This window comes from Canis lupus, chromosome 17 (assembly GCF_048164855.1).
Source record: "Canis lupus baileyi chromosome 17, mCanLup2.hap1, whole genome shotgun sequence".
NCBI classification, from domain to species: Eukaryota; Metazoa; Chordata; class Mammalia; order Carnivora; family Canidae; genus Canis; species Canis lupus.
In genome coordinates, this window is record NC_132854.1 from 45,146,134 (window position 1) to 45,173,904 (window position 27,771).

General features: G+C 38.1%; 1 protein-coding gene across 13 annotated transcripts in view; it reads right to left on the reverse strand.

Annotated features, from left to right (window-relative positions):
• Window positions 1-21,247, reverse strand: part of TDRD3 (tudor domain containing 3) — a 169,756-nt gene extending 148,509 nt beyond the window's left edge. For 4 of the 13 annotated variants that reach the window (XM_072782847.1, XM_072782845.1, XM_072782846.1 and 1 more), the window contains exon 1: window positions 20,285-20,415. In XM_072782847.1, coding sequence (XP_072638948.1) covers window positions 20,285-20,325 — 41 coding nt within the window. In that variant the 5' untranslated portion in view covers window positions 20,326-20,415. Of the gene's footprint in view, window positions 1-18,966; window positions 19,107-20,284; window positions 20,417-20,685 lie in introns of those variants that run through there. The other 9 variants (XM_072782856.1, XM_072782853.1, XM_072782850.1 and 6 more) reach the window with 4 other exon arrangements.
• Window positions 21,248-27,771: the final 6,524 nt, after the last annotated feature.

Sequence of the window (27,771 nt, forward strand, 5' to 3'; positions counted from 1 at the left end):
GCAAGGGTAGTTCAATATTTGCAAATCAATCAATGTGAAACATCACATTAACTAAGATGAAAGATAAAATCATATGTTCATCTCAATAGATGCAGAAAAGCATTTGATGGAATTCAATATCCATTCATGACAAAAACTCTCAACAAAGTAGGGTTAGAGGACACATATCACTACACAATAAAGACCACATATGAAAAGCCACAGCTAACATCATACTCAGTGGGGGGAAACAGAGTTTTTCCTTAGATCAGAATAAAATAAGGATGTCCACTCTTACCACTTTTATTCAACAGAGTACTGGAAGTTCTATCCAGAGCAATCAGACAACAAAAAGAAAACTGTCACTATTTGCAGAGGACATGATACAATATATAGAAAACCCTAAAGACTTCACCAGAAAACTACTAGAACTGATAAATTCAGTAAAGTTGCAGGATACAAAATTAATACGTAAGGGTAGGGGGAATGTGAATTCTCCAATTTTGTGGTTCTATTGTTTGGTAAGAGTTTAATTTTTCCCTTTTTCTTCTTTTCCTCTTCACGACCCAAATGGCCAAAGGAAGCTTTTTCCTTTCTTTTTGTCTTTTTTCTGTCCTACAAGCAATATATTTGAAGGATCATCCTTTAATTCCCTATTCTTTAACATTAGTCTTAATCTTTTAAATAGAGTCTGTCCCTTTAAATCACAAACTTTTTCCTTTATATGGCATCTAATACTTTGTAGGTTGCATGCCTGGCTCACTGTAGGGCACCTATCTCTTTAAATCTCCCACCTGGGGCCCTCAATTGGAACCTGTTCCTTTAAGATATGTATACTTTAAAACTGCATATCTTTCCTAATATGCCAAGTTACTTTAGTATTTTCAGATTTAGGGTAGATTTCATCTTTCTGGTAGTCATTCCTATTCATTCTCAAGCCATCATTTTCATCTCTCCTCTGCTTTTCCAATAGTTTTACAAGGTCTACCTCGAATCACCAAAGCCCCACATAGAACAGGGTTGGAGTGATAGTGTGTGGAACCATGGTGCTGGTTTTTATTAATGTTGTCTTTCTATCCTCAGCTATTTGATAGTTTTAGAATTCTCTGTCTTCACATAATGTTGAAAGTATGTTTTTTATATAGAATTTTCACATGTGGACAGTTATTTGTATAGTTTAAGAAGATTTGGGGACTTTGTTTACTGCACCATTTTCTAGCTATCAGAAGTCTGAGGGTACTTTGTTCAATAAATAAGTAAGCTGATTCTAAAATTCATATGGAAATGCAAAAGATTGAGGATAGTCAAATTACACTGAAGCAAAGATGAGGGTTTACGTTAATTGATACCATTTCTTCTTTTAAGTTTCATTAAACAAAACAGCAGATATGGGCATGGGGAAAGTCAATAAAACAATGAAACAGAATAGTATCTAAATATATAGATGCAATCTGGTTACTAGATCTTCAACCAAAATGCCAAGTCAATCCAATAGGGAAAGAAAAATCTTAACAAATATTACTGAAACTGAATATTTTGTATAAAAAAACAAATAAACCAGCCTCTTTCCTACTCCATACACCAAAATTAATTAGGACATATAATATCTAAGTATAACCCTAAAGCTTCTGGAAGCAATCATAAAAGTATATTTTCACAAACTTTGAGGTAGGCAACAATTTTTAGACAAAACATAAAATGTACTAATCATAAAAGAAAGAACTGACAAAATCGATCTTCACTAAAAATAAACATTTTTTAAGACTTCATTTATTCATTTGAGACAGAGAAAGAGTGATGTGGAGGGGGAGCAATAGAGAGATAGAGAGAGAGAGAGAGACGCAGACTCCCTACCAAGGGGAAGGCCAATGCGGGGCTTAGACTCCAGAACCCTGAGATCACAACCCAAGCCAAAGGCAGATGCCTACCCGACCAAGTCACCCAGATGCCCTCAAAATTAAACACTTCTAATATCAAAAGATACTATTAATAAAATAAACCAAAAAAAACATGGAGAAATACATTCACAGCATATGTCATTGTGAAAAGACTTATATCTTAGAACATATAAACAATTCCTACAACTCAATATCTAGAAGTCAATCCAATTTTTTTAAGAGGGCAAAAAGTTCAAATAGACATTTCATAAAATAATATATACAAATGGCCAATAAGCACACGAAAAAGGGCTCAATATCTTAATAACTTTAGTCATCAAGAAAATGCATATTAAAATTACAATGAGAACCATTTCATATCAGCATAAATGGCTAAAATTAAAAGGATTGAAAACACTGAATTTTGGTAAGAAAGTAGAGACTCCAGATGTCTCACACATTGTTAGAGTGTAAAATTCACATCTGTGGAAATAAAGTGGCTATTTCTTATAAACATAAATCTATCCTATGATCCACCAACTCTACTCCTAGATATTTATTCAAGAGAAATGAAAACATAGGCCCACAAAAATACTGTCCAAGATGTTCACAATCTTATTGCTAATAACCAGACATGAAAAACAACCCAAAATGTCTATCAAAAGGAAAATGATTAAACCAACTATGGCATATTATCTTGTAATACTACTCAACAATAAAAGAATGAACTACTGATACAGGCAAGAACATGAAGGATTCTCAGAAACATGTTAAGCTTTTAAGAAGTCATATAAAAATAATTACATTTTTATGATGTCCGATTACAGGAAAATTCATGATGACAAATGTCAGAAAAAGATGACCTGGAGGGAACAGACCACTGAAAGGGACAAAGCATTCTTGGTAACAGAAACATTTTGTATTTTGTTTGGAATAGTGGTTACATTAAATGCCCACAACTATCAAAACCTATTCACACTAAACACTTAAGACCAACACATTTTAAAGTGTGTTAATTATGATGCAATTTAAAAAGTCACATCATTTTCTTTATTCAGTAAACATTTGAGTCTTTAGTCCTAGGAACTTAAAGATTAAAAAAAGAACATGGTCATTGATCTCCAATAAATTCAGTTTCAGTGAAGCTTAGGTGACTTGCAGAGACATATGAATAATAACAGCACAATGAGCTAGAGATAAAAGAAGAGTTATAGGAACTCAGAGAAAGGACACCTTCTTCCTGTTAGAGAAGACTTTCTATAAAAGATAACGACTATGTTTTAAAATGAAAGGCAGGGCACCTGGGTGGCTCAGTCACTTAAGAGACTTGACTTGATTGCAGCTCAGGTCATGATCTCTGGGTCCTAGGACTGAGACCTATGTCCGGCTCACCACTCAGCAGAGTCTGCTTCTTTCCCTCCCCCTCTTCATCTGCTCTTCCCTTCATCTTACCCCCCACCCCCACTCACATGCTCTCTAAAATAGAAATAAATAAATCTTAAAATAAGATAAAACAAAAGGCAAGAATCAACTAATTTAAATGGAGAAAAGCATTACAGACAGAAAGAGCAAGATGAGAAATGATACAATAATCAGATCCAATATACTGCATACAGGAGAGACCAAGTTAGGCTGATGCTGTTAATGAGCAGAAACTACAGAGAGGAAGGAGCAAGAAAGGAGGCCAGAGAGAAACAAGAGACCATACAAATCCATGTAAGGAAGACAGACTTCATCCTATAGGTGACAAAAAAATCTAAAGGTTAAACAACCATTTCAGATGACTTATCCTAATAGCGCTAGAAAAGATGGATTTGAGAGAGGAAGAAGGAGGCTCCTAATGTGCTCCAAGAATGAAGGCCTGAAGTGGAAAACTATTTAGAAGGTAAAACTGGCAGGACTGTCCCTTAATTTAAATATAAGAGAATGGTTAAGAGGCAAAACTGATTCTTAAGTGACTAGTGGGATGAGGGTATCACCGACTAAGCCAGAATATAAAGAGAAGAATTTGGGAGACTGGGGAAGAGAAGTATGGTTAGAAGCATGGGAGTGTGAGGTGTCTGTGATACTTAGTTCAAACTGTACAGCAAGTGGTCCATATACCAGTACACATTTTGAAACACAGGTGAGACTGATTTAGGGATAATTTGCATGTAGAAATCAGTTTAAACATGACATCAAATGAGATTCATCAGTTAAAGTAAAAAGAATGAGAAGGTGGAACAAAAATAAAATTTTGGTGTACCAACAGGGAAAGTAAGAAAAGGCAAGGGAAGGGTGGGATAAGAATACTATAAAAAGAGAGCAAATGAATAGTAAGAAAAGGATGAAGGGAACAAGCATTCTGCAGTGTTAGGGGAACAAGGAACAGTGAATTTCAAGAAGTGCGTTGACCAATATCCTCCAATGCAGCAAAGAGGTCAGTAAGGAAAGGCCTGAAATGGACCTCACCAAAACATCATTAGTAACCTCAGCAAAGGCATTTCAGTAGAGTGGAAGAAGCACAAGTCAGATTATAGCAAACAGCAGAAGCAACAAGTAGGTAGAGGTGAGAAAGCAGAAAATCATAGTTTCATTCACATACTGACTTGGGAATCACACTAAAAAAAGAAGGGAATCAGTAGTTGATCATATCAGCTCAGTCATGAAAAAGATGAGAGCAAGTATTCCCATCTGGCAGTAGTCACTGCTTTTTTATCAATGTGTTTTTGATACTTCATCAGTCAAAAGAAATAACATTACTGCTCCTCTTCAAAAATCCAGATCCAAGAACTACATTATTAAGTCTTTCTTATCTTCCTTTAAAAATCATTACACTTCAAAATATCTTATTTTTAAAGTATTTTTACAAAAATATAAATGCAAATATAAATTATATATATTGTTTTAAAAATAAGTACCTTTATTTTCAAAAGGTATTTGGTTTTGAGGCACTCAACAAACTTATGAACTCTTAAGCAAAAAATATCAAAATACCACCAGCACTAACACTAACTAAATAAATAGTATTAACTGCTTTTATTTTTAAATTCTGGGGGAGGAAAGAAACAAGTCAAGGACACTGCAAGCAAACCAGAATTCTCCATTTCTTCGATTTCCCCTAAGAAAAAATTCACTGAAGTTTATCTCTAAAAAATGTTTGTCTTTAAATGTCCCTGCCTGAATATTGATCTTTCAACCCATCCTTGAAATAAAAGCCAGAGTGATCTTTGTAAACTCAGCAAATCTGATCTTTTCATGACCCTGATTTAAAACTCTCAATGGATCTCTGGTTCAGGGTGGTACTTGGGGAATCCATCAAGTCATCCATACAAGGTTGGGCTATTGGAGAAAAGAGAACAATTCAATTTGCAAATATGTTACAATTTGATTTGCAAAATTAATCATTATTTTTACAGAAAAACTAATACACTCTTCAAAACTATTATATTTTTTAAGTGTATGGATGAGCTATCAAGATTGCATTGGTCTATTTAATTTAGCTAAAATTCAGGGCTTGGTTTTCTCAGTAATGGCATTTGCCTATTAATGGTTACATTTGTTAAAAGGCATGTCTGTTTGTTGTCACTATATTAGTGATACCTCAATATACCACAGTGGTTAGGTGAAGTGTAAATGTTCTGGTGAAACAGTAATGTAATTTCTATGTGAGAATAATGTCAAAAAATAGAAACTGTGAGATAGAATCCCAGTGAATATGAATCCTATATGGTGGGACTGGCAACTCATCAAGTTTGAGGACTTATCTCCAAAAAGGAAAAATACGAATGAGTATAAAAATGGATATTGAGTCAACTAATATTCGACAAAGCAGGAAAGACTATCCACTGGAAAAAGGACAGTCTCTTCAATAAGTGGTGCTGGGAAATTGGACAGCCACATGCAGAAGAATGAAACTAGACCATTCTCCTACACCACACACAAAGATAAACTCAGAATGGATGAGAGATCTAAATATGAGACAAGAATCCATCAAAATCCTATAGGAGAACACAGGCAACACCCTTTTTGAACTTGGCCACAGTAACTTCTTGCAAGATAGTCTATGAAGGCAAGGGAAGCAAAAGCAAAAATGAACTATTGGGACTTAATCAAGATAAAAAGCTTCTGCACAGCAAAAGATACCGTCAACAAAACTCAAAGACAACCTACAGAATGGGAGAAGATATTTGCAAATGACCTATCAGAGAAAGGGCTAGTATCCAAGATCTATAAAGAACCTCATAACTCAACAGCAAAGAAACAAACAATCCAATCATGAAATGGGCAAAAGACACAAACAGAAACTTCAGAGAAAGACTTGGACATGGCCAACAAGCACATGAGAAAATGCTCCGCATCACTGGCCATCCGGGAAATACAAATCAAAACCACAATAAGATACCACCTCACACCAGGGAGAATGGGGAAAATTAACAAGACAGGTAACAACAAATGTTGGAGAGGATGTGGAGAAAAGGGAACCCTCTTGCACTGTTGGTGGGAATGCGAACTGGCGCAGCCACTCTGGAAAACTGTGTGGAAGTTCCTCAGAGTTAAAAATAGATCTGCCCTATGACCCAGCAATTGCACTGCTGGGGATTTACCCCAAAGATACAGATGCAGTGAAACAGGACACCTGCACCCCAATGTTTATAGCAGCAATGTCCACAATAGCCACACTGTGGGAGGGGCCTCAGTGTCCATTGACAGATGAATGGATAAAGAAGATGTGGTCTATGTATACAATGGAATATTCCTCAGCCATTAGAAACGACAAATACCCACCATTTGCTTCAACGTGGATGGAACTGGAGGGTATTATGCTGAGTGAAGTAAGTCATTGGAGAAGGACAAACATTATATGGTCTCATTAATTTGGGGAATATAAAAATTAGTGAAAAGGATTAAAAGGGAAAGGAGAGAAAATGAGTGGGAAATATCAGTGAGGGTGACAGAACAGAGAGACTCCTAACTCTGGGAAATGAACAAGGGGTAGTGGAAGGGGAGGTGGGCGGGGGGTGGGGGTGACTGGGTGATGAGCACTAGGTGATATGCTATATGTTGGCAAATTGAACTCCAATAAAAAAAATATACCCCACCCCACAAAAAAAGAATGATACTGAGGGCTGCCCGGGGGGCTCAGCAGTTTAGCGCCATCTTCAGCCCAGGGCCTGATCCTGCAGACCAGGGATCGAGTCCCACGTCAGGCTCCCTGCAAGGAGCCTGCTTCTCTCTCTGCCTGTGTCTGTGCCTCTCTCTCTCAGTGTCTCTCATAAATAAATAAATAAAATCTTTAAAAAAAATTTTTTTTAATGGATATTGAAACACTGGATTTTATGAGACTCTTTGTGCCTAGTCCCCTGAACACTGTTAAAAAACTTCATCTGCAATTTTTGTCAAATCAAGGCATGACATTTTTTTATGAATTTAATTTCTAATCTAAAACAACTTGTTACAAGTAAATTAGGTTAAGTATGATTAGCTACCAAATATGTTTTGTTATTTAAAGACAAAGTTCTATATTTTACTCAGGATTGATATGTTTTAACAGGCTTTACAACCTCCTATCCACTGTTTCCTCCCCTTAAGCAGTATGATTTGATAAAAACTATCTGGAGTCTAGGTTTTCTATAAAATTCAAAAGTTGTCCAGGTGTGATAGAAATTCTCAATTGAAAGCAATGAAGGATTTCTATCTGCCCTAGGACATAATGGAAAAGTTCTATTAAAATCAGTAGACCATTTCAAAAACACCTGACAATTCTGTGCTTGATAGAAAACCCCACTGCAAGTAGTGGCACATTCCTATCAAATAGTTAGGATTTACTAATCTGTGAGGCAGCTCCATTCATACCAGTCATCACAAATAAGGATATAAACAAGGATCATGGTTGTTCTATAAAGTTATTTTTGACAAATATTGGACAAGTAGTATATACTACTTATTCCAACCTCTTCTAAGTAATAATAGACTAACGAATCTACTTCACTAATTACTTAGGATTGAGGCAAGTAAACTTTTTCTGTAAAGGGTCAGAGAGTAAAACTTGTCTTTTTTCAAGCCATAAGATTTCTGTCACAACTACTCAACTCTGCCCAGAGCACAAAAACATGGTGTAGCTGTGTATGAATAAAACTTTATTTATAAAAGTAAGCATAAGGTCAAACTGGGCCATAGCTTGCCAACTCCTTACTTAGAATAAAGCTATACAATCTTTTTTCCCTAAAAACTAGACTCAAAAGATGTCTTTCTTAAAAAATGTCTTTAATCTGGAATGCCTGTGTGGCTCAGGGGTTGAGTGTCTGCTTTTGGCTCAAGGCGTGATCCCAGGTTCCAGGATGGAGTCTGCATCAGGCTCCTTGCAGGGAGCCTGCTTTTTCCTCTGCCTAAGTCTTTGCCTCTCTCTCTTGAATAATTAAAGTCTTTTAAGAAATGTTTTTAATCTTTAAAAAATTATAATGTTCCATAAATTTACATATTTACTTAACTGGCTCCAAACATTTAATTTTTGAGGACATCTCATTACTGCTTAAATGAAATCTTTATTTTAAACTAAAAGGCAAATACTTGATAACACTGCAGCATTTCAACAAGAGTATTAAATTACCTGCCTTCAGCTTCTGAGACTTAGTAAATTCACATGCAAAATAAGAGATTGAATATTGACAGTTTTCTCTCTCAAATGTCTATCTATTCTTCCTGTACAAGTAAAATAATATTATATGAAATATTCTATCCATCTGTATCATTTATCTTTAATTTAAGGCACCAACATTTATAAGATTACCAAATGGTAAGACGTACTTTATAATGAGATTCAAAACCCACAAGATATAAGGATTTTGTCTTTATCAAAGTAATCCTCTAAGAGACTATACAAGATATTCTAAAATAAAGGACAACTTTAAAATAAATAAAATATCAGAAATCCATATATGTGCAAATTACATGAGTTTACTGGCAAAAGTAAGTTATGAGAGTCCAGGCTTAATATGCAATAGAAAGACTGCAAGTATTTAGTGGGTCCTCAGCATATGACAAGCAGTGTTCCCAACCCTTTGTGTGTATCAACTCATTAATCCTCCTAAGTATACCATAGGTTAGGTGCTACAATTGGCACCACTTAACAGATGAGCAAACTGAGGCATCAAGTAATTAATTGATATACTCAATGTTATAGTTAATCAACATCCAAACCAGGACTGACCCTGGCTCAAGGGAGTTGAACTTCAGAGTCCATGCTTTGGACTCTGGCAGGTATATTTGTATGTCAAACGTACCTCAATTAAACCTTAAAATAAAATCAAGAATTTTAGTAGGTATAAATTTAACTTAAAATCAAGGGTACATAGAACTGTTTTCATAACCATTTTTTTCCTCAGTAATTGCTCATGGCAACCCAGTTTTGTGATATAATTATAATTAATTTTAATTAACTAATAATTCTAAAATAAATTAACTATTCAAAATCATGTAATATACTAATCTCAGTTCCAAACACAAATCAATTCCAGCTCAAAAGCCTGCTCCTCTTCCACAGTGCTGACTTCCTGCTGACTTCTAGATCATGTATACTGGGTACTTAGGCAAAAAGAAAAAAAAAATTGGTACTGCTGTGGAGCAATACAAGACAAGCCGTAACAGCAACAAGCACGCTGAATATAATAAAAGCATTCAGTCAAACAGCCTATTTTTCCACTTTGAAAATACATTTCTTAGATACATAGAAATCTATAATCATACATTTTTTAAATACACTTTCTCTTAAGGCAGTATAGCATTACCAGTAACGATAAACAATTCAATTTACACATGAAAGTTATTGTAATGAGGTAAAACATTTTAAAAGACCACCAACAGTCCAACTCAATTTTATTTTCCATGAAAACATGTTTAGGCAGGAATAATCCAAGCCATGTCAAGCAATATTAGCCAATATGACGACAATGGCACAGATAAGTCTCATAACACCAATTGTAAACTAATATTAGTTTATATTAATTCATAACTAAAAGTATAAGAAAGTTACAAAATACAGTGGAAAGGTATTACCTCATAACAAACATTACCATTCTTTAGTATGTCACACTAGGTATCCACCACATGATTAACCCAAGAAGGCTTTCAATCCCCTTTTATAAGCAAACATAATATATACATACAAACTAGTAATTATTATGGAGTGACATATAATTAGGGAAAGAGAGCTTTGCAAACTAAAAGATCCTTTACAAACATAAGATTATCACTCAAAATAACAAAAAATTTTAAAGTAGAATATTAACAAGTAAATTAAATAAAAAATATAAAATCATTCATTCATACCAAATTCACGCAACTTTACCATAATTTGAATAGTATCACTAAATGAAAAGTTCAAAATGTGTTCAAGTAGAAGGGAACTACTTCAAACGTAGTGGATGGATCTGTGCCAGCCTTCAAACTCTTTGTTACTGCTTCATGATGGAATAAGTACAAAAACTGAGGTAAGCATTTAGAATCTCTTAGAGCAATTTGATATTGCTAAAGATTTTATACTTTACAAAAGTATTGATGTGTGAAAAACTGGAAATTTTTAAAATTGGCAGACAGCTTAAGAATCATTGAGCTAGGGGATTAGCACCTGCCTTCCGCCCAGGGCATGACCCTGGAGACCCGGGATCAAGTCCCACATCAGGCTCCCTGCATACAGCCTGCTTCTCCCTCTGCCTGTGTCTCTGCCTCTCTCTCTCTCTCTCTCTCTCTCTCATGAATAAATAAACAAAATCTTTAAAAAAAAAAAAAAAAAGAGAGAGAGAGAGAGAATCATTGAGCTAGACCACATTTCCCAGAATCCCTCTCAGGCAGGTGAGACTAAGTTCTCCGAAACCAAGGAAGTGACGTGTGCCCCTTTTCCCATCAGGGAACTGGCTCTGGCTCTCAGCTGTCCTTTCCTTTCTGGCTATCTAAACTCAGATGTGGCAGCTACTCTGCTACATGCATGAAAACAATGACAATACCCTAAATGGTGCTTCTCAAACTTTAATGTGCAAAAAAAAAAAAAAAAAAAACAAATCACTGGGAAAATCCTGTTAAAACACAGATGTTGCTTCAGTAGCACTAAAATTCTACATTGTTAACAAGCTACTGAGTAATGCTAATGCCACTGGTTCCAGGACCATACCTGGAGTAGCATGTGTTAGGGGACAACAAAACAGTAAGGTAGGGGGAAAAAAAAAACAAAAAACAGTAAGGTGGAAGGAACCTGGGTCCACAAATGACAGCACAAACCAGATTCCCCATCAGTATGGGTTCTTCTGTGATGAGGAGGATAAAAAAGGCCATGATTTTTAGACCTTTGTAATATGGGGTCTTTGTACATTCCCCTAGATTATAGTCTAATACAGAGCAGTTCTGTAAATATTAGAAAGGTGTACCTCATGTCAGTTTTGCATTTTAATCAAAATAGTATCAATATAAATTCTTATTCACATAAGTATAAACTGGTAAAATTTCAAGGCCCTATGGCCTTTTCAAGATAATCAGACTTTGGAATGCACACTATGATTTCTGTTATGTATCATTTAAATATTATCACTCTACACCCATTAATGCCTACACCACTACACTGGACTATCTTTTTCAAGACGTCAAATCAAAATTTAATGAGTAAAATGGCAGGTGCTCTGTGTAACAAAGAAAAGCTAGATGTGCTTACCAACAAAGTTAAATGTTATTTTGGGTGGTTACTTTGCTCCAGCAATGATGTAAACACAGACACAAAAATGGGCACTGAAATTTCATGGTATTGATATTGCAACCATATTTTTAATATATGTATATAAAATACATATTTATCAATGATTAATTACCAAATAAACACCTAGTTAACATATGTTTATAAGGACTTCTGATAAATGCATAATTAATTAAATAAACAAAGAAAAAAGGTAAAAAAGCAATTACAATCAAGAAAAAGCAGTCAAATAATTTATCAGCAGCAACCAAAATAAGGAAACAGTACATCCTGATCCTGTAAAACTTCAAAACGTCCAAAGAAGAGTCTGATAGAGCCTAGGTACTAACCCTGTACCATCCCTCTTCTAGAAGTACAACTAAGGAAAGAAGTCAAATCAACAAAGTCCTGGAGAAACCTCACTATTACTCACAACTTAGAGGGAAACAAATGGAAAGACACAGCAGGCAGCCTGGACAACAGATCATGGCAAACTCCCAGGAGCAAAGCCCCTGCGTCCCAACCTAGGCTATCCGCTCAGGCAGAAATGGTCAATACTATCTGCCATTCTGAATATGGTAAACTGAGGAAGGCCACTGAGAAGAAGCCTATTTTACACTCTTTGGGACCTAACTAGCAACATATCCATGGTCTTTTTTGATGTTCATAATTGAAAGTTAAAAGAACAACTTGTGCTTAGCAGGGTCCTCCTGTTAAAACCCAATGGACTGGAACCCTGTGCCAGCTTACTAAATTGGAAAATGTCCAAGTGCCTACTGCTTTGCTTCATCAAAGGCCACAGAATGAATTACAACCTCATCATCCTAATGCCTTTCTAACCAGGGACCCTGAGGTAACAAGCAATTCTGAAACATCAAAAAGAAAACTAAAAACGTGTAGCATCTCATAAAATATCAAATGAGTAAAGAAATAACTAGGACCTAGGACAAACATACTAAAAACAAACTTCCGAAAATAGTTTCTATTAATGCTGCTTTGAGACTCTTGAGACATTTCAAACTCCTACAGAAACAGCTGGTTGTCCCATGCAAAGAAATGTCATCAACATTTTTGTAAGTGTATGTGTTTGTGTTCAGTAAGTATATCAATAAGTAGAGAAAGCATTAACAGGTTATTTCCTGCATTTTTTTTCATAAAACTGATTTTTTTTAAATTTCATGTTCAGTTCACAAGTAAAAGTTTTCTACTCTATACAAAGCTTGAATAAATTTCATATTCCTTGAGAACACAAAAACAGTATGATGAAACATACTGAGACTAATTACAATAGTACTAATATTCTATTCCACAAGCATCTCTGTGTCTGCTGTGGACCTTGGGCCCTGCTACATGCTAAGAATGCTATAGAAATATGAGAAGACCAGATTTTTGTCTTACAGGAGCTTACAAAACATCAATCAAGCTATTTTAACTAATTAGAAAAACGAAATATTCACTTATTTCTTTGGATTACACTCTAATAAGAGTATTGGAATATATTTATGGAAAAAGGAAAAATTATTTCACTCACTTTATCATGACCATCTATCAACTTTCTGGACACTTAAACTTGCATACATTCCTATTTCTCCTTCAAAACAAAAGTTAAACTGAATTAATTCCAAAAGCCATTATAAAATGCTGGCTTAATTTACTTAGGAAGTTTTCCCACAAGCATTTAAGTTTAATATTTCACATTCTGCATTTTTAAAAAATATGCCTTTATTTTCAAACTTGAGGTCTTGCTTAGGAATTAGGAAAATAAAAATGTTTTTTTCTTAACATCTTCACTTAATATCCATGATAGACTGTCTTCTGAAAAGCTGCAGCTGAATTTTATTTGCATTTTATATTTAGAGGAGTTTTGAGGGAATAGGGGTGGAATTTTAAAAAGGGGCCTTCAGCTACCTATATTTATTAAAAATGTCTTAAAAACTGAATCTCTAGTATCAGCAAGTCAGTAAGCCAATAGTGACCTAAGCAAAGAATCTTGTCACAGAGCTCTTAAAGATATGTCCATTTTGTATTTTCAGAAAAGTCAATGATCCCCATATTCCAGTGCTTTTTCCTCTCTCTGGCAGCTCCTAATAGGCTAATTCTCTCTTAAAATGCTGAAATTTCTCCCAGCTTGAACCTAGCCTCTTCTTACTCCAAAGCTTTATTTTTTAGATCATAGATCAGTGCTATCTAACAAAGACATAATATAAGCCGCATATTTAATAGTAAAAAGAAATGTAAAATTTAATGAATTTTAATACAATATATTGACATTATTTCAATATGTAAACAATATAAAAATGAACATGAGACATTTACATGCTTTTTTGTACTAAGTCTTCCAAACCCAGTCTGTATTTTATATTTACAGCACATCTGAATTTGAGTTAGACATATTTCAGGTATTCAACAGCCACATATGGCTAATGTCTACCACACTGGACAGTGGAGCCTTAGATGATCTCACCCATGCACTGCTTCAATCATCAACTATACTTGAATGAATCCAAATTTATAACTCTAATCCAGTCTTCTTCTTAGTACAGGATTAGTATTTCCTAATGTCTAACTGGTATCTTATTTTAGATAACATAAAGCCACCTCACACTCAAATAATGTCCAATTTCAATTCATGATCCACGCTTCGAAAGTGTTCTTTTTCTAATACTCCCTATCCAACCGTATTGTAATCAATTCAGGTATAAAAGCCAGAAACCTAGAAATCAGTCCCTTAACACCACCTCTTTCTTTCCCATATACAATCCATCTAAAAGTTCTGTCCATTTTACCTCGTAAAGATCACTCAAATCAGCCTCTGCTCTTCCTCTGAATCATCACCACCACTCTATCTGTCCACCTACTCATGCCAAGCTCGGAGCCATTTTCTTCAATGCAAGCAGTTCTCAAAATTTAACTATGATGTCATTCCTCTGTCAACCCTCCCATCTCCTGATAAAACTTTCCAATTGATTTCTACTGCCTCCAGAATAAAAGCAAGGCCCAAGCTACATGATCTAGACCCTAAGTATCTCCCATCCCATCTCCTTATACTGTACCTATCTTATCCTCCACTCATCCCAGGCCTTCAGACCTTTGTTCTCACCATGCTCCCTACGCCCTATGAACTTTGCATATGCTTCTTTACCCTTACTTAACCAATTTAATTCTCACTCATCCTCCAGATCTCAGGGACGCATTCTTTGACCACTTCAAAGACACCAAATTTCCCTTCTACAAGCTCTTCTAGAACCGTGTCCCTTTTTACTTACCTCTAGTTTATTTTACAGATGCGATGTTTGAATATGTAATTAATGGCTTTCTCTCCATAAGACCACATCTGATTGTACTAAAGAAAGTGTCTGCTACAGCAAGATGTTTAATAATTATTTGTTGAATGAATGCATCAATGAATCTGCCTTGTTTTTCCCTAGACAAAGACTAGACACCATATGAGATAGCATATACAACACATCCTGCTTACACATCATTAGTTCTGGAAAGTCTTCCAGACTTCTCAAGTTAAACCAGTGTATAACATGTTTAAATTCTGACTTACTTGTAAATCACTGCAAAAACAAATGGTGCCTCGTGTAGAAGAGGCATAAACATTTACTACATGTATTTCAGTATACACATTACTATATAGGGTTACACACTGCTCTGCAATATTGTAAAGACTTACTGTTATAAAGATACCGTACTTTCCACAGCACTGTCCTAAGAGGAGGGTAGCTATTTGTCTGCACTTTAAAGGCTGTAAAACTGTAGTAAGTGTAAGAAGCACTCACACATGCACACAGACACACACCCATAGAGTAGGAGTGTGAAACCTGTAGAGGTTACACTAAGGTACACATAGGCTCTGTCCAGTCCTGAGTATGATGTGGTTCTTTTCTCTTTCTCTATATCACCAGGGTGCTTTTTTTCTGCTCTCCAAACCTTTGATTTGACACCCCTGTTAATATTTTACATTATCACAATGCATTTTTTGCCCCTTTTCTTCTGCTTTTGTTTTTATCCTATGACTCCACAAATGTTTCTCAATTTTTACATAAAATGTTTTGCATTGCTTGGGGTACAGTCTACTTCTTCTAAAAATCATGTGGAAGTAAAGACTTCTTCAGCTACTTCCAGATTCTATACCTTACAAAAAGTCAGAATTTCTAGATAGATGGGACTTAACTGCCACATGATAAGTCAAACTGCCAATATTCTTCTTTTGTCAAAAAGAGAAAACATAAGCCAAAAAAGTTGGTAGAGTTATATTTTTATGGTTCTTGAAATGTTACTATGTAATTTTTACTTGATTTAGCAAATGCTGCTGTGTGAGAGGAGAAAATTATTTTCAACTTGCTGAGGTAGCAAGTTTCTTTTTATACCCCCTTTATGCTTGAGGCAGTCAAGTCTACAGGCAGTTGAAACTAGATTTATAGGTTATTCACCAAAATATCACAGCAAATAGCACCTTGAAACCTTAAAACTTGAACAGTTTAATAGAACATCCAAGCGTTTTTAGCAGTTTATAGTATCAGTAGAAGCCACCAGGCAGTATGTAACATATTTTAAAACAGAAGGTCAACAAGGCTTATTACTGTTGAACTATAATTTCACAAACAACATAAACCAAAGAGATGGTTATAAATGCTCATTAAAGAAATGGGAAATGATTCAAAATAGGATATCTCTGATAAGCTCCCCTGAAACCAAATATAAAGCAATTGGTTTCTTCCAGTGTTCTTCAACATCATGTATTACTATTTCAGCTAAAAAGTGTTTTAATGGTTCTAAACCTTTCCAACAGTGTACCAAGAGTTATGTTTACATCAAAATGGCAGTAACAAAATATCTTACAATTCTAGATAATAAAATATCTTGCACTTAATATACAACTTATAAAAAACTACCAATATTCCTTAGAAATATACTTATGCCTAAGAGTTATGTTGGAATGAGGGAGCAACACTTCAGATACTCTTTGTGTAAACTTTTATTGTATGACTGCTACCAACAGTGTAGCACATAAAGGTAAAGTTATATTGATAGCGCTGTAAAGGTTGCTTCTCATTTGAACATAGATCACTCATCAGCAATCTCCTGAAGAAGAGGTATACCATTCAAAAAACAGAAGTCATACAAGAAAGGTGCAGAGTGAGCTACAGAACAGGAATCTGACTTTCTTGGTCTTGATTATTAATGTGTTTGGGAGGAAGCTTCTACATAATGGCATCTGGAAAGAAGCTCTCCATCTGTGGATAAGTGAAAAGTTAGAAATCAGAAATTCCAGAAAGATGTCCTGAAGTACCACTTTGGAATAGCTATTTCAGAAGAGCATTCACTTTATACTCCATACTGCCACTGTGGTTCCTATTTTATTTATCTCACAGTTGTTCTTCTCTAGTACTAAATTTTGATAAAGACCTTTAAAAAAGAAGATTTATTTATTCATGAGAGACACAGACTGAGAGAGAGAGAGAGAGAGGCGGACACAAAGGCAGAGAGAGAAACAGGCTCCTTGAAGGAAGCCCAATGCAGGACTCGATCCCGGATCCCGGGATCAGGGCCTGAGCCGAAAGCAGGCACCCAACCGCTAAGCCACCCAGGCATCCCTTGATAAAGATTTTTATAAGCTGTAGTCTTTCTTAGTCGTTCAAAGGTAAAAGATAGGGAAAGGAGTTTGGTGGTGTACATTTGGGCCAGAGGATGGTCAGTATGGTGGGAGCATAATCAGAGAAAGAACACAAAAGAGAAGGTGAAATTCAAGGGGAACAAGGTAAGAAGACCTTTGTGTTCATCCTTCTATTTTCCCTCTAACCCTGCCCTCCTCACCAAAAACACAAAAACAAAAATCCCAGAGCACAACCTGGTTAAGCCTTGTATGTTAGAAATCTAGAGTTTCTAAGAAAATATGTTCCTTCAGAATTAAATGGAAATGAAACATTTCTAATGCTACCTTAGGGTGTCTTGGACTCCATACTACTGGGTAAGGCAAAGACATACCATATAGTACCTTAACTTTTCAGATACTCTTCAGACTTTGAAAAATAGAAAATTAACCATTTTCAGATAACCTTAATCAGCACTTAGGTGAGCCATTACAAGTTAAAGCTTTCTTTGTTTGCAAAACCACTACTCCTCAGCCTAAGCACCTTATCTTTCCCAAAGAAGTAAATTTACACACTACAAAATGCACTTTCATCTAATTTTCTATTTTAAAATGTGTTATTTTTTTTTATCAATAATTTATAACAGAAGTGGTCACCATGGCTTGATGGAAAAGAGTTTTTAATCTTTATTCCTTTTCAGGTCCTACAAGTAATTAAGCATATAGAGTAAGTACTAAGAAAAATGGTTTTGTCGGTGACAATAACAGAGAACCCTAAGAGTTAAAGGAAGCTCAGAATGTCAGAACCGGAATGAATTGGTCAAAGCTACTCTATGGTCATAAATTCTTCCAGTGGTCTTCTCTGCCTAAACCTTTGAGATTCTATATTTTAACATAGTAAATCTCTACTTAAATATGGAATCTAGACAGGCTACTTGAACACACAGGAGATCCTCTTCTCTTCTTTGGCACAAATCTAATATGTTCAAGACCCATTGAGAATCACATGCAAACCTCTAGAGAAGCCTAACTAGACCCTCAGATTACTACTATTGCCTTTATGAGTCACTGCCATACAAAAGCAACAACGTCTGGTGGAAGAAGAAACATGTTAAATATATCACTTGCAACATAAAGTGACAAATGTTACAATATAACATTGCTGGGCGCTTATAACAAAATAACAATAAAGGGAGGTCCTATCAAAGCTTGGGTAGAGACCCCTGCTATAGAATTCTGATTCACAGGGGCATTCTCAGGTTAATTGTAACAGATTTTATTGAGAACCTACACTGTAGTGTTAGCTCCCTGGCACTACAATACACAGAAAAATAAGTTGTTGTTTCCTACCTTTAAGGAGCTTGTACTCCAAAAAAGAAAAATTTAGTAGGTGTTTAGAACCAACATAAATGATAGACTAGCCTTTGGAGGTGGGGTCAAGTTGGAAAGAAGTAAAAGCCTAAGTTTGTAAATGAAATCATATAACTAGGTGGAAGCACTAAGGCTCAATCCAACGAAGAATGGGGAAAAAGTAGAAGAATGATCCAAGATTATTCAAAACATCCTTGTGAGGTAAAGAAAACGAAGGTAGAGATTCCAGAACAAAAATAAAACTGAGCAAGGTGAGTTTTTAACTCCACAATCTGTTACCCTAATGGTGCTCTACACACAAACTGTGGGAACAACTCCTCTCCCCAGTTAAACGCACCAGATTTGGAACCGGGCTAGGCTCCCTGTGCTCGCCTTTCAACTCCACAACGTCCTAGCTAGGTCAGGAAAGCCCCCCTTTTACAGTTCTGTGCCTGTCTCCTCACCTGTAAAGTGAGACGCCTGTAGAGCCCAGAGCCTCTCCCTCAAAGCACAGGTGTTACCACATCGCTCCCATCAAAAACTTTATCCACCAAATCAACTCCATTATCTCTTAGGCGCCTGCCGCCTCCGTAACCTGGGCCCAACCTTTCTCATTGGGTACCCTCCACACTCCCACGAACCCACAAGCATCTATTGTCAGTTCCGCAAACCAATAAGCACTTCCCTACATTCTGGGTCGCATCTCCAGTGGCTGTCGAGAAAGCCTGTTTCCTCACCGCCTTTCAAAACCCACTCCCTCCAGGACGTGAACTCTCCCTCCCCTCCAACTCCGTAGCGCATCTGCCGGGCCCTCTGTCGGGTTGGCCACTCTTTTCCCGTTTGCGGTTCGTTGGTGGTGGTGTTTGTTTTGTTTTGTTTTGTTTTTTTGCATTATTTGTTCGTTCAAGGTCTCCCTCTCTCCTCTTTTTCACCACGACAGTGAACTTCCAGGGAGCTGGGGCAAACCTGTTCTCCTCCTCCTTCCCACCACCCTTCCTCTCCTCCGACCGTGCCTTTGCAGGCCCGGAAAACCTGTTCCCTTATTAAACTGCATGGTCACAACTCTAAGGGCCTGGAGTTCCAGTAACTCCTTAATGTCGCATAATTTTTATTTTTATTATTATTATGATTTTTTTTTTTTTTTTTTTTTTTTTTACTGCTTTCAGATTCTCAAATCTTCACAACAACACGTCTTTAGAAACCAGAACACAGCCGTCGCTTTCAAGAAAAGTTTCTACGGCGCAGCCACACGGGTTGACAAGGAGGTCACTCCTAGCTCCAGAAGTTGTGTGTGTGCCATGGAGGGCGGCTGCACGGCGGTCGGCACGCCGCTGCTGCCGGGACGGGACCAACCCCCGGCGGCCCGGCCCGGGCGGCGGCTGCACAGGGCTGGGCTCCGGCGGCTCCGCAACTTGCAGCGGCCGCGCTCGGTTCCCCGCAGCCCTCGCCGCCCCCCGCCCCGCCCCGCCCGCGGCAGCACTCGGCTCCCGGGCCGCCCTGCCCGCCGCCCCCGCCGCCCCCGCCGCCCCCGGCCCGGTCCCCGCCCGCAGCCCGCAGCCCGCAGCCCAGGCCGCGCCGCCGCCCCGAGGGGCGCCCGGGGGACTCTCCCGCTCGGCTCCGCGTGGCGCCGGGGGCGGAGCCGGCCCGCAGGGCCCCGGGAGCGGCCGGCGGCCTCCGCCTACCCCGACACGCACCCGCCGCCCCCGACCCCAACAACCCTCCGCGGGGCCCCGGCCCGCGCCCGCGCCCGCTGCCGGGCGGCCGGCGGGACTCGCCACTTACCAACCCGCCTGGGACAACGCCGCGCCGGGGACCTCAGACATGGTAGCTGCTTAGGCCGGGGGTGGTGGTGGCGGGGGGGGCTGGGGTGGGGGTGGGGGGGAGGCCTCCTACTTGAGACCAAAAAAAAAAAAAAAAGAAAGGGAAAAAAAAAAAAAACCGAAAGAAAAGAAAAGAAAAAAAAAAAAAAAAACTCCTCTGGTCGGCACTGCAACTGGGCATGCTCAGTGCGGCCGGCGCTTCCGCGTGCGGGTTCCGCTCGCCGCGTTTTCCGAGCGGCCGCGGGGGCCGGGCCGGGCCGGGCCGGGCGGGGGCCTGGAGCCGCGGGTCCGCCTGGGAGCGGGGCCCGTGATTGTGTTTTGGTTTTTTTGTTCTGTTTTGTGTTACTTTTCGGAGTTGCACACCTTGGAAGCTGATGAGGACGTTTTGGGTTTGTTTTTTCTTTTTTCTTTCTTTCCCCCTTCTGGAATACAAAGTAACGTCCGCGTGTCCAGCGTCGGCAGGTGTCCCCTCACCCGCGGCCAGGCGGAGCTGGACCCGAGACGCACGGGTCGGTGAGCCAGGGCTTCCCGCTCGGGGACGGTAAAACTCAACCACAAAGGTGTTGCCAGCCACTCCGCAGACGACAAGTTTCCTTTTTTTTTTTTTTTTTTTTTAATAAAGACTCACTCTGCGCTTCGATCTGCCCCGACGCAAAGAAAATACGGTCGCACTGTTTTCAAGCCCCGCGCCCCGCCCCCAGCCCCGACCGCAGGCAAATCAGCTCGTAGAGGACCCGAGAAACCCTGAAGTTAAGGAGCATGGGTAAACCGGGCGGTTGTGTCAGTGCCTGTTTTCTCTGTCGCGCTGCCACTGGACCGGCCCAAAGTCCCCAGCGCGGCCCTGTGACGTTGGCGCCGGCATCACCGGGCCCGGCTCCACCGCCCCCGCCCCCCCGGCCGCCGTCCTCTAGCTCTCCGCAGGGCTGAGGCGTAGGGGCAGGTCCCCGAATGAGCATGCGCGGCGGCGGCGGCGACGCCGAACGGCGCGTTTGACGCTGCAACACGATTGGACGGCTGAGACTCACGACAGCCAATCGGAGAGGAGCAGGTGGAAGGGGACGCAGACACGCCCTAAAGGTTTGCCCCGCCCTCCCCGCTTTTCCGCCTCTGCGGCTGCTGGGGAGGAGGGCGCGCGTGTGTCTGTGGGGCTCTGGCCCCGGCTGTCGAGTCACGGGGGGAAACGGGAGGACTTAAGCCTGGTCGCCCGTGGCTGCCTCATCTGACACCATCATCACAGAGGCTCGGAGCAGACACTGCGGACCTGGACGGAGCCCCCTCCTGGGATCGGGGAGGAGAAGGAAGGAAATCATTGCCATGGGGGGAGCTCAAACTCAATACATTTGTTTCTCCTTTTAATTGGGAAACTCCGTTTGGGCTTCCCAAGTCACACTTTTTTTTTTTTTTAATATTTTGTTTATTCATGAGAGACACAGAGAGAGAGAGGCAGAGGGAGAAGCAGGCTCCATGCAGGGAGCCGGATGCGGGACTCGATCCCGGGTCTCCAAGGTCACGCCCTGGGCTGCAGGCGGCGCTAAACCGCTGCCCCCCCTACACCCCCCCCGGCCCCGCCCCCCAAGTCACACTTAAAATCGCGATGTTTTTCTAATGCTATGGAAATATGTTTTCAAGCACACTGCTTGGGAACTTATTTTAGTGAAACGTATTTCCAAGGACTTGATCAGAAATCATTCCATGCTGTTCGCCGCAGAATGGAGTGGTGTGCTGGGTTTAGGCCATACACATGCTACAAGTGTATTTCAGTTTAAGGACACCATCCTGTCCAGGGGTCAGGAAAAGATCTGCCGTTCTGAAGGTAAATAGGTGGTGACTCAAGTTGGCTAATAATTTTTATTGTTTTTTTTTTTAAGTAGAATCTACTCTCAACCGATTATTTATATTTTGCAATTGGTGTGAGTTGTTAACTATGAAAATGATATGCTGTCCTGGTATCAGAGTTCCTCACTGGCTAAATGTGAATCCTTACAGGTTCTCGTGGTGCAGTGTTGTAAGCACTTAAAATAATTTTAATAAAATGCGCCATAAAACACTATATCCTCTTACTTCAAGAAATGTTTTCAAGGGACACGTGGGTGGCTGAGGGGTTGAGCTCCTGCCTTTGGCTCAGGGCGGGATCCCAGGGTCCGGGATTGAGTCCAGCATCAGGTTCCTGTGGGAAGCCTGCTTCTCCCTCTGCCTATGTGTGTGTGTGTCTCTCTCTCTATTATGAATAAATCTTAAAAAAAAAAAAAAAAAAATGTTTTCTAGAATGGGTTGAAAATTACCACTGGAAAAATTTTGGATCATATTAGCATCAAAAAACAATGATAATTTATTGAACTAAAAAAAAATATGTAAAACGCACGGTTTCAGAGTGGCACTAAAAACAAGTGGTGCCTTGCTGGCTCAGTTGGTAAAGCATGTGACCCTTGATCTTGGGACTGTAAATTCAAGCCCCACATTGGGTGTAGAGATTACTTAAAAAATAATTTTATTATTATTTTTTTTTTTTCTTTTTTTTAATTTATGATAGTCACACAGAGAGAGGGAGAAGCAGGCTCCATGCACCGGAAGCCCGACGTGGGATTCGATCCTGGATCTCCAGGATCGCACCCTGGGCCAAAGGCAGGCGCTAAACCGCTGCGCCACCCAGGGATCCCAAAAAATAAAAATTTTAAAAAGAAAGAAAAGGAGAAATAATAAAAGTTTTTCTTTCGGAGGTATACCAGAGAATAAATGTAGAACAATTGATACGATTAGAAAATCACCATTTTCCGAATCATTAACAGTTGATTCAGGCAAAGTTCATCAAAGGATGCTAAAAGCCACTGCTGAAAGGTGGAAGGAGTACAGGATCTTCACGTGGTTTCAAGGTATCAAGCCATAATTTAATTATTGCAAAAGAAAATAAATGTACCTTTACCTTAAAAAAGAAAATCACTGCCTTAAATTACTAAAGCTAGGATCACTAATGGGTCAATCTGATATTATGGGCTTACTGCTGTAGTGCAACTAGAAATACACATCATCTAAGAAATATTCTTGCAAAATTGTTTAACCTGAATTTAATCAAGCTTCCAGACAGTAGTTCCCAACCAGAAGCTGGATCCCCACCCCCCACCCCCACCCTACCCTTTACCCAAATGGGCACATTTGACAGTGTCTGGAGACATTATCAGTTGTCATAACCTGAGGAGGGTTACTGCATCTTATGAGTACAGCTAAACATTACACAATAGACAGGACACCTTCCCCACAATGAAGAATTATCTGGCCCAAAATGACAATAGTGCCAAGGTTGAACAGTCCTGGTTTAGATTTAAAAACTGAAATGACATATAGAGGGTATCAGAATAAGTCAAACAGGAAGAAACAGGCAAATAAATACAGAATATGGCATATTCTATTAAAAAACAATAACAATTGACTTGGACTGTTCATTGAACCAATATAATTTTTTTTAAATCTCCATATTAAAGAGACTCAAGAGATGTAACAACAAAATGGAATTTTGGATCTTAAAAAAGATATTTTGTAGTATTATACTTAATCTTGGAAATTTTATGCCAAAGCTTTTATGGCTTTTATGACTGAGGTGTTGTGGTGTCTACAACTTTTACGTGATTCAGAAAAAAAAATGGATATATAATACATGTATGTAAAATGGGTAAAATATACACACATACAGTGTATGTGTATTAAGAGAAGGTAAATGTGGCAAAATGCTTAAAATGGGTGAATCTAATTGGAGGTGTTCACTATATTATAACTTTTCTCTAACTTTGAAATTTTTCAAAGTAAAAAGTTACAAGTATAGATTATACTAATTTCTTTCACATCCAAAATTTTTAATTGGAATTGTTAGTTCCGTGGAAAATGGTAGCAGCTGACTAGACAAAAAAAGAAAGATTTTCATTTTTAATAAGATAAATCATTGATTCACAGAAAAAATAAATGAGTTTAAAGTTGGGGGAAATCCTAAGGATGATAGGAGAGCTTTACAAGGATAGGTTCCTGGGTGGCTCATTCAGTTAAGTATCTGCCTTCGGCTCAGATCATGAGCCCAGGATCCTGGAATTAAGCCCAGTTTGAGGCTTTCTGCTCAGCAGGAAGTCAGCTTCCCCCCTCTTCTTCCACCTACCCCTCTCCTCCCTGTGCTCTCACTCTTTCAACTGGATTTTTTTTTTTTTTTAAATAAAAGAGCTTTGCTAGGTACAAGAGGATAAAAAGGAGGCGGTACATTTATTTGAAGTCAATGGTGTAAATTAACAGGAGTGAGAGAGAGAATTCATTCACTTCTGTTTTGTCTTTATCATTTCAGTGAAGGAAGTGGTTCAGAGTGAAAAGGGATAGAATATGGATAAATAGGGATAGGAACCACAATAAAAGGTAAGGTTATGAGAGTACCTAGTCTCTCTAAAGCACGTTAAATCTTCTGATCTTAAGCCATTAACATCCCAGAGAATACTGAAATAACCTGTGAATGACTTAGATGAGCAAATGCCAGGGAGCCCTAAAAGACTGTTGAGTTCATCTGGAAATGTAGTAGAAGCCTGGAAACAATCAGAAATATTTCCAGTTTTAAGAACAGGAAAGAAGTCTTTAAAACAAATGGTGCTGAAACAATTTTTCCATGTGCAAAAAAGTAAAGTTCCTTACATCATACATAAAAATTAACCCAAACTAAATCATATATTTAAATGTAAGAGCTAAAAATATAAAACTCCTAGGAAAAAAAAAAGTAGAACCAAATCTCCATGACTTTGGGTTAGGCAATAGATATGACATCCAAAGTACAAGCTAAAAAAAAAAAAATTACATAAAGTGGACTTCATCAAAATTTAAGACTTCTGTGATTCAAAGGACACTGCCAAGACAATACAAAGATAATCTACAGAAAGGGAAAAAAATAGGAGTTTGTAGCAAGGATATGTAAAGAACTCTACTGACCCTAAAGTGAAAAGACAACACTAAAATGAACAAAGCATTCGAATAGACATTTTTCCAAAGAAGATATACAATGGCCAATAAATGATAAAAAGATGCTCAATATCATTAGTCATTAGGGAAATGCAAATCAAAAGCACAATAAGATGCTTCACACCCACTAAAGTGGCTATAGTTAAAAAGATGGACAGTAATAAGTGTTGATGAGAATGTGAAGAAATTGGAATCTTCAGGGTGCCTGGGTGGCTCAGTTAGTTAAGCATTTGCCTTCGGGCTCAGGTCATGACTCTGTCCCCAGACCAAGCTCCACGTTGGGCTTCCTGCTCAGCGGGAAGTCTGCTTCTCTCTCTTTCTCTCTCTCTCTCAAATAAATAAATAAATAAATAAATAAATAAATAAATAAATAAAATCTTTAAGAAATGAATTGGAATCTTCATTTATTGTTGGTGGGAATGTAAAACTGTGCAACCATTTTGGAAAAGAGTTTGGCAGTTTCTCAAACAGTTAAACATAGAGTCTCCATATGACTCAGCAATTCTATTCCTAGGTATATATAGTCAAGAGAAACGGAAATTAATTTCCACACAAAACATGTACTTGATGTTCATAGCAGCATCATTCATTATAGCCAATAAGTGAAACAATCCATATGTCCATCAACTGATGAATAGATAAACAAAAGGAGTGGGATTCCACAAACTACAGACAGGGGATTTTGCAGTTAACCCACTAATCATGATTCTAGAACATAGGATTTAGGAGCTGAATTTTTAGGAGGAAGTGTAACTGAAATAGCTAACCTCTTAAGATTAACTTCTAGAATTCTATGATTGTAAATCATGTCAGACAACCTCATTTTTTTTTTTTTTTTTTAGTTTCTTAACTAGTGAATACAAGCTATAGCGTGTGGCCATCAGGACAGATCAGGTCATTCCATGAGAATAAACAACCATAAAATATTAGTGGCTTTTAATTTTTTTTTAAAGTTCATTTTTCTTAAAAAAAAAAAAAAGAAAAAACTGTTCATTTTTCTTTCATGTTATATGTCCAATGTCAGTGTTTGGAGCTGGGGGAGGAAGGTTTCTGATCATAAATATCATCCTCATTCCAGAATCTTGACAGAGCATTAACCATCCGTAACATTGTTGATTGAAGTAGTAGAGAGTGAAAAGGCTCTGGAGAATCTCACACTGGAAATTAATGCTCTGCCAGAACTGGACATACGACAACACAGAAAGTCAATCACCAGGTGCCAGAAGGTGAAGAGCCATAAATATTCAATGGGCAATATTAATGGCTGTGGTAGTCAATGAAGTACCAATGTTATTTGTAATAACAAAACCCTGAAGGTAACCAAAACGTCCATCCATGAGGGAATATTTAAATAAGTTATAATGGGTGCCATGTAAATATCACCAAAAAAAATGAAATAGATCACTATGTACTAAGTGGGATATGTATGTGGGGAAATAATATGAAAAGTTTTAACATGATGAATTAGTACAAGTCATTAGGAAAAAGGTAAAAATCCCATGAGAAAAATGGGCAAAGTATATAAGTAGGCAATATACAAAAATGAAATCCAATAAATATGTGAAAATGTTTAACCATATCAATAACCACAAAAATTAATTTTTAGAAATTTTATTGAGATGTAGCTAACATGCAATACTATATTAGTTTCAGATATACAACAGAGTGATTAAAGCAATGGGCTATCAATAAAATTCCACTTTTGGGATGCTTGGGTGGCTCAGTCAGTTAAGTGGCTGAATCTTGATTTCAGTTTAGGTTATGATCTCAGGTTGTGGGATTGAACCCCACATCAGGCTGAGTGCGAGCCTGCTTGAGGATTCTCTCTCCCTTTGCCCCACACCCTGCTCTCCATCTCTTTCTAAAATAAATAAATAAATCATTTAAAAATAAATAAATAATAAAATTCTACTTTCATCTGACCCAGTGGCAAAAATTAGTAAAGAATAGCAAATGTTGGCAATAATATGGGGGAAGCTGATTCTTTAATATACTGCTTATAAGAATGAGATTGATAAAACCACTTTAGAGAGTATTTTGGCAATATCTAGCACAACTGAAAATATGCATACCTTATAGTTGAGCATTTCCATTCCTAGATACTTATTCCAGAGAAAGATATTCATTGATATATTGCCTTAAAATAGGAGAATGAGAACAACTCTGATGTTCAATTAAGGGTAATGAAATCCTCTATGCCAGTTTAAAGAATACATTAGATCTTTCTCTGTGTAAATTTGGTTAGATCTCAACAACATAGCACCAGGTTAAAAACAAAAAACCAGGTGCCCCAGTAAAGTTTATTTCTTTGATAAAAAAAATATAATAATAGCAATTATGGCAATACATTACTGTTCCTTGAGTAGTAAGAATATGAATGTTCTCATATTATTTGTACTTTTTGTTACATTTTACATATCTCAAAAACACAAGTTATAACACTATTTTGTTACATGGTGCTTTATAATATAA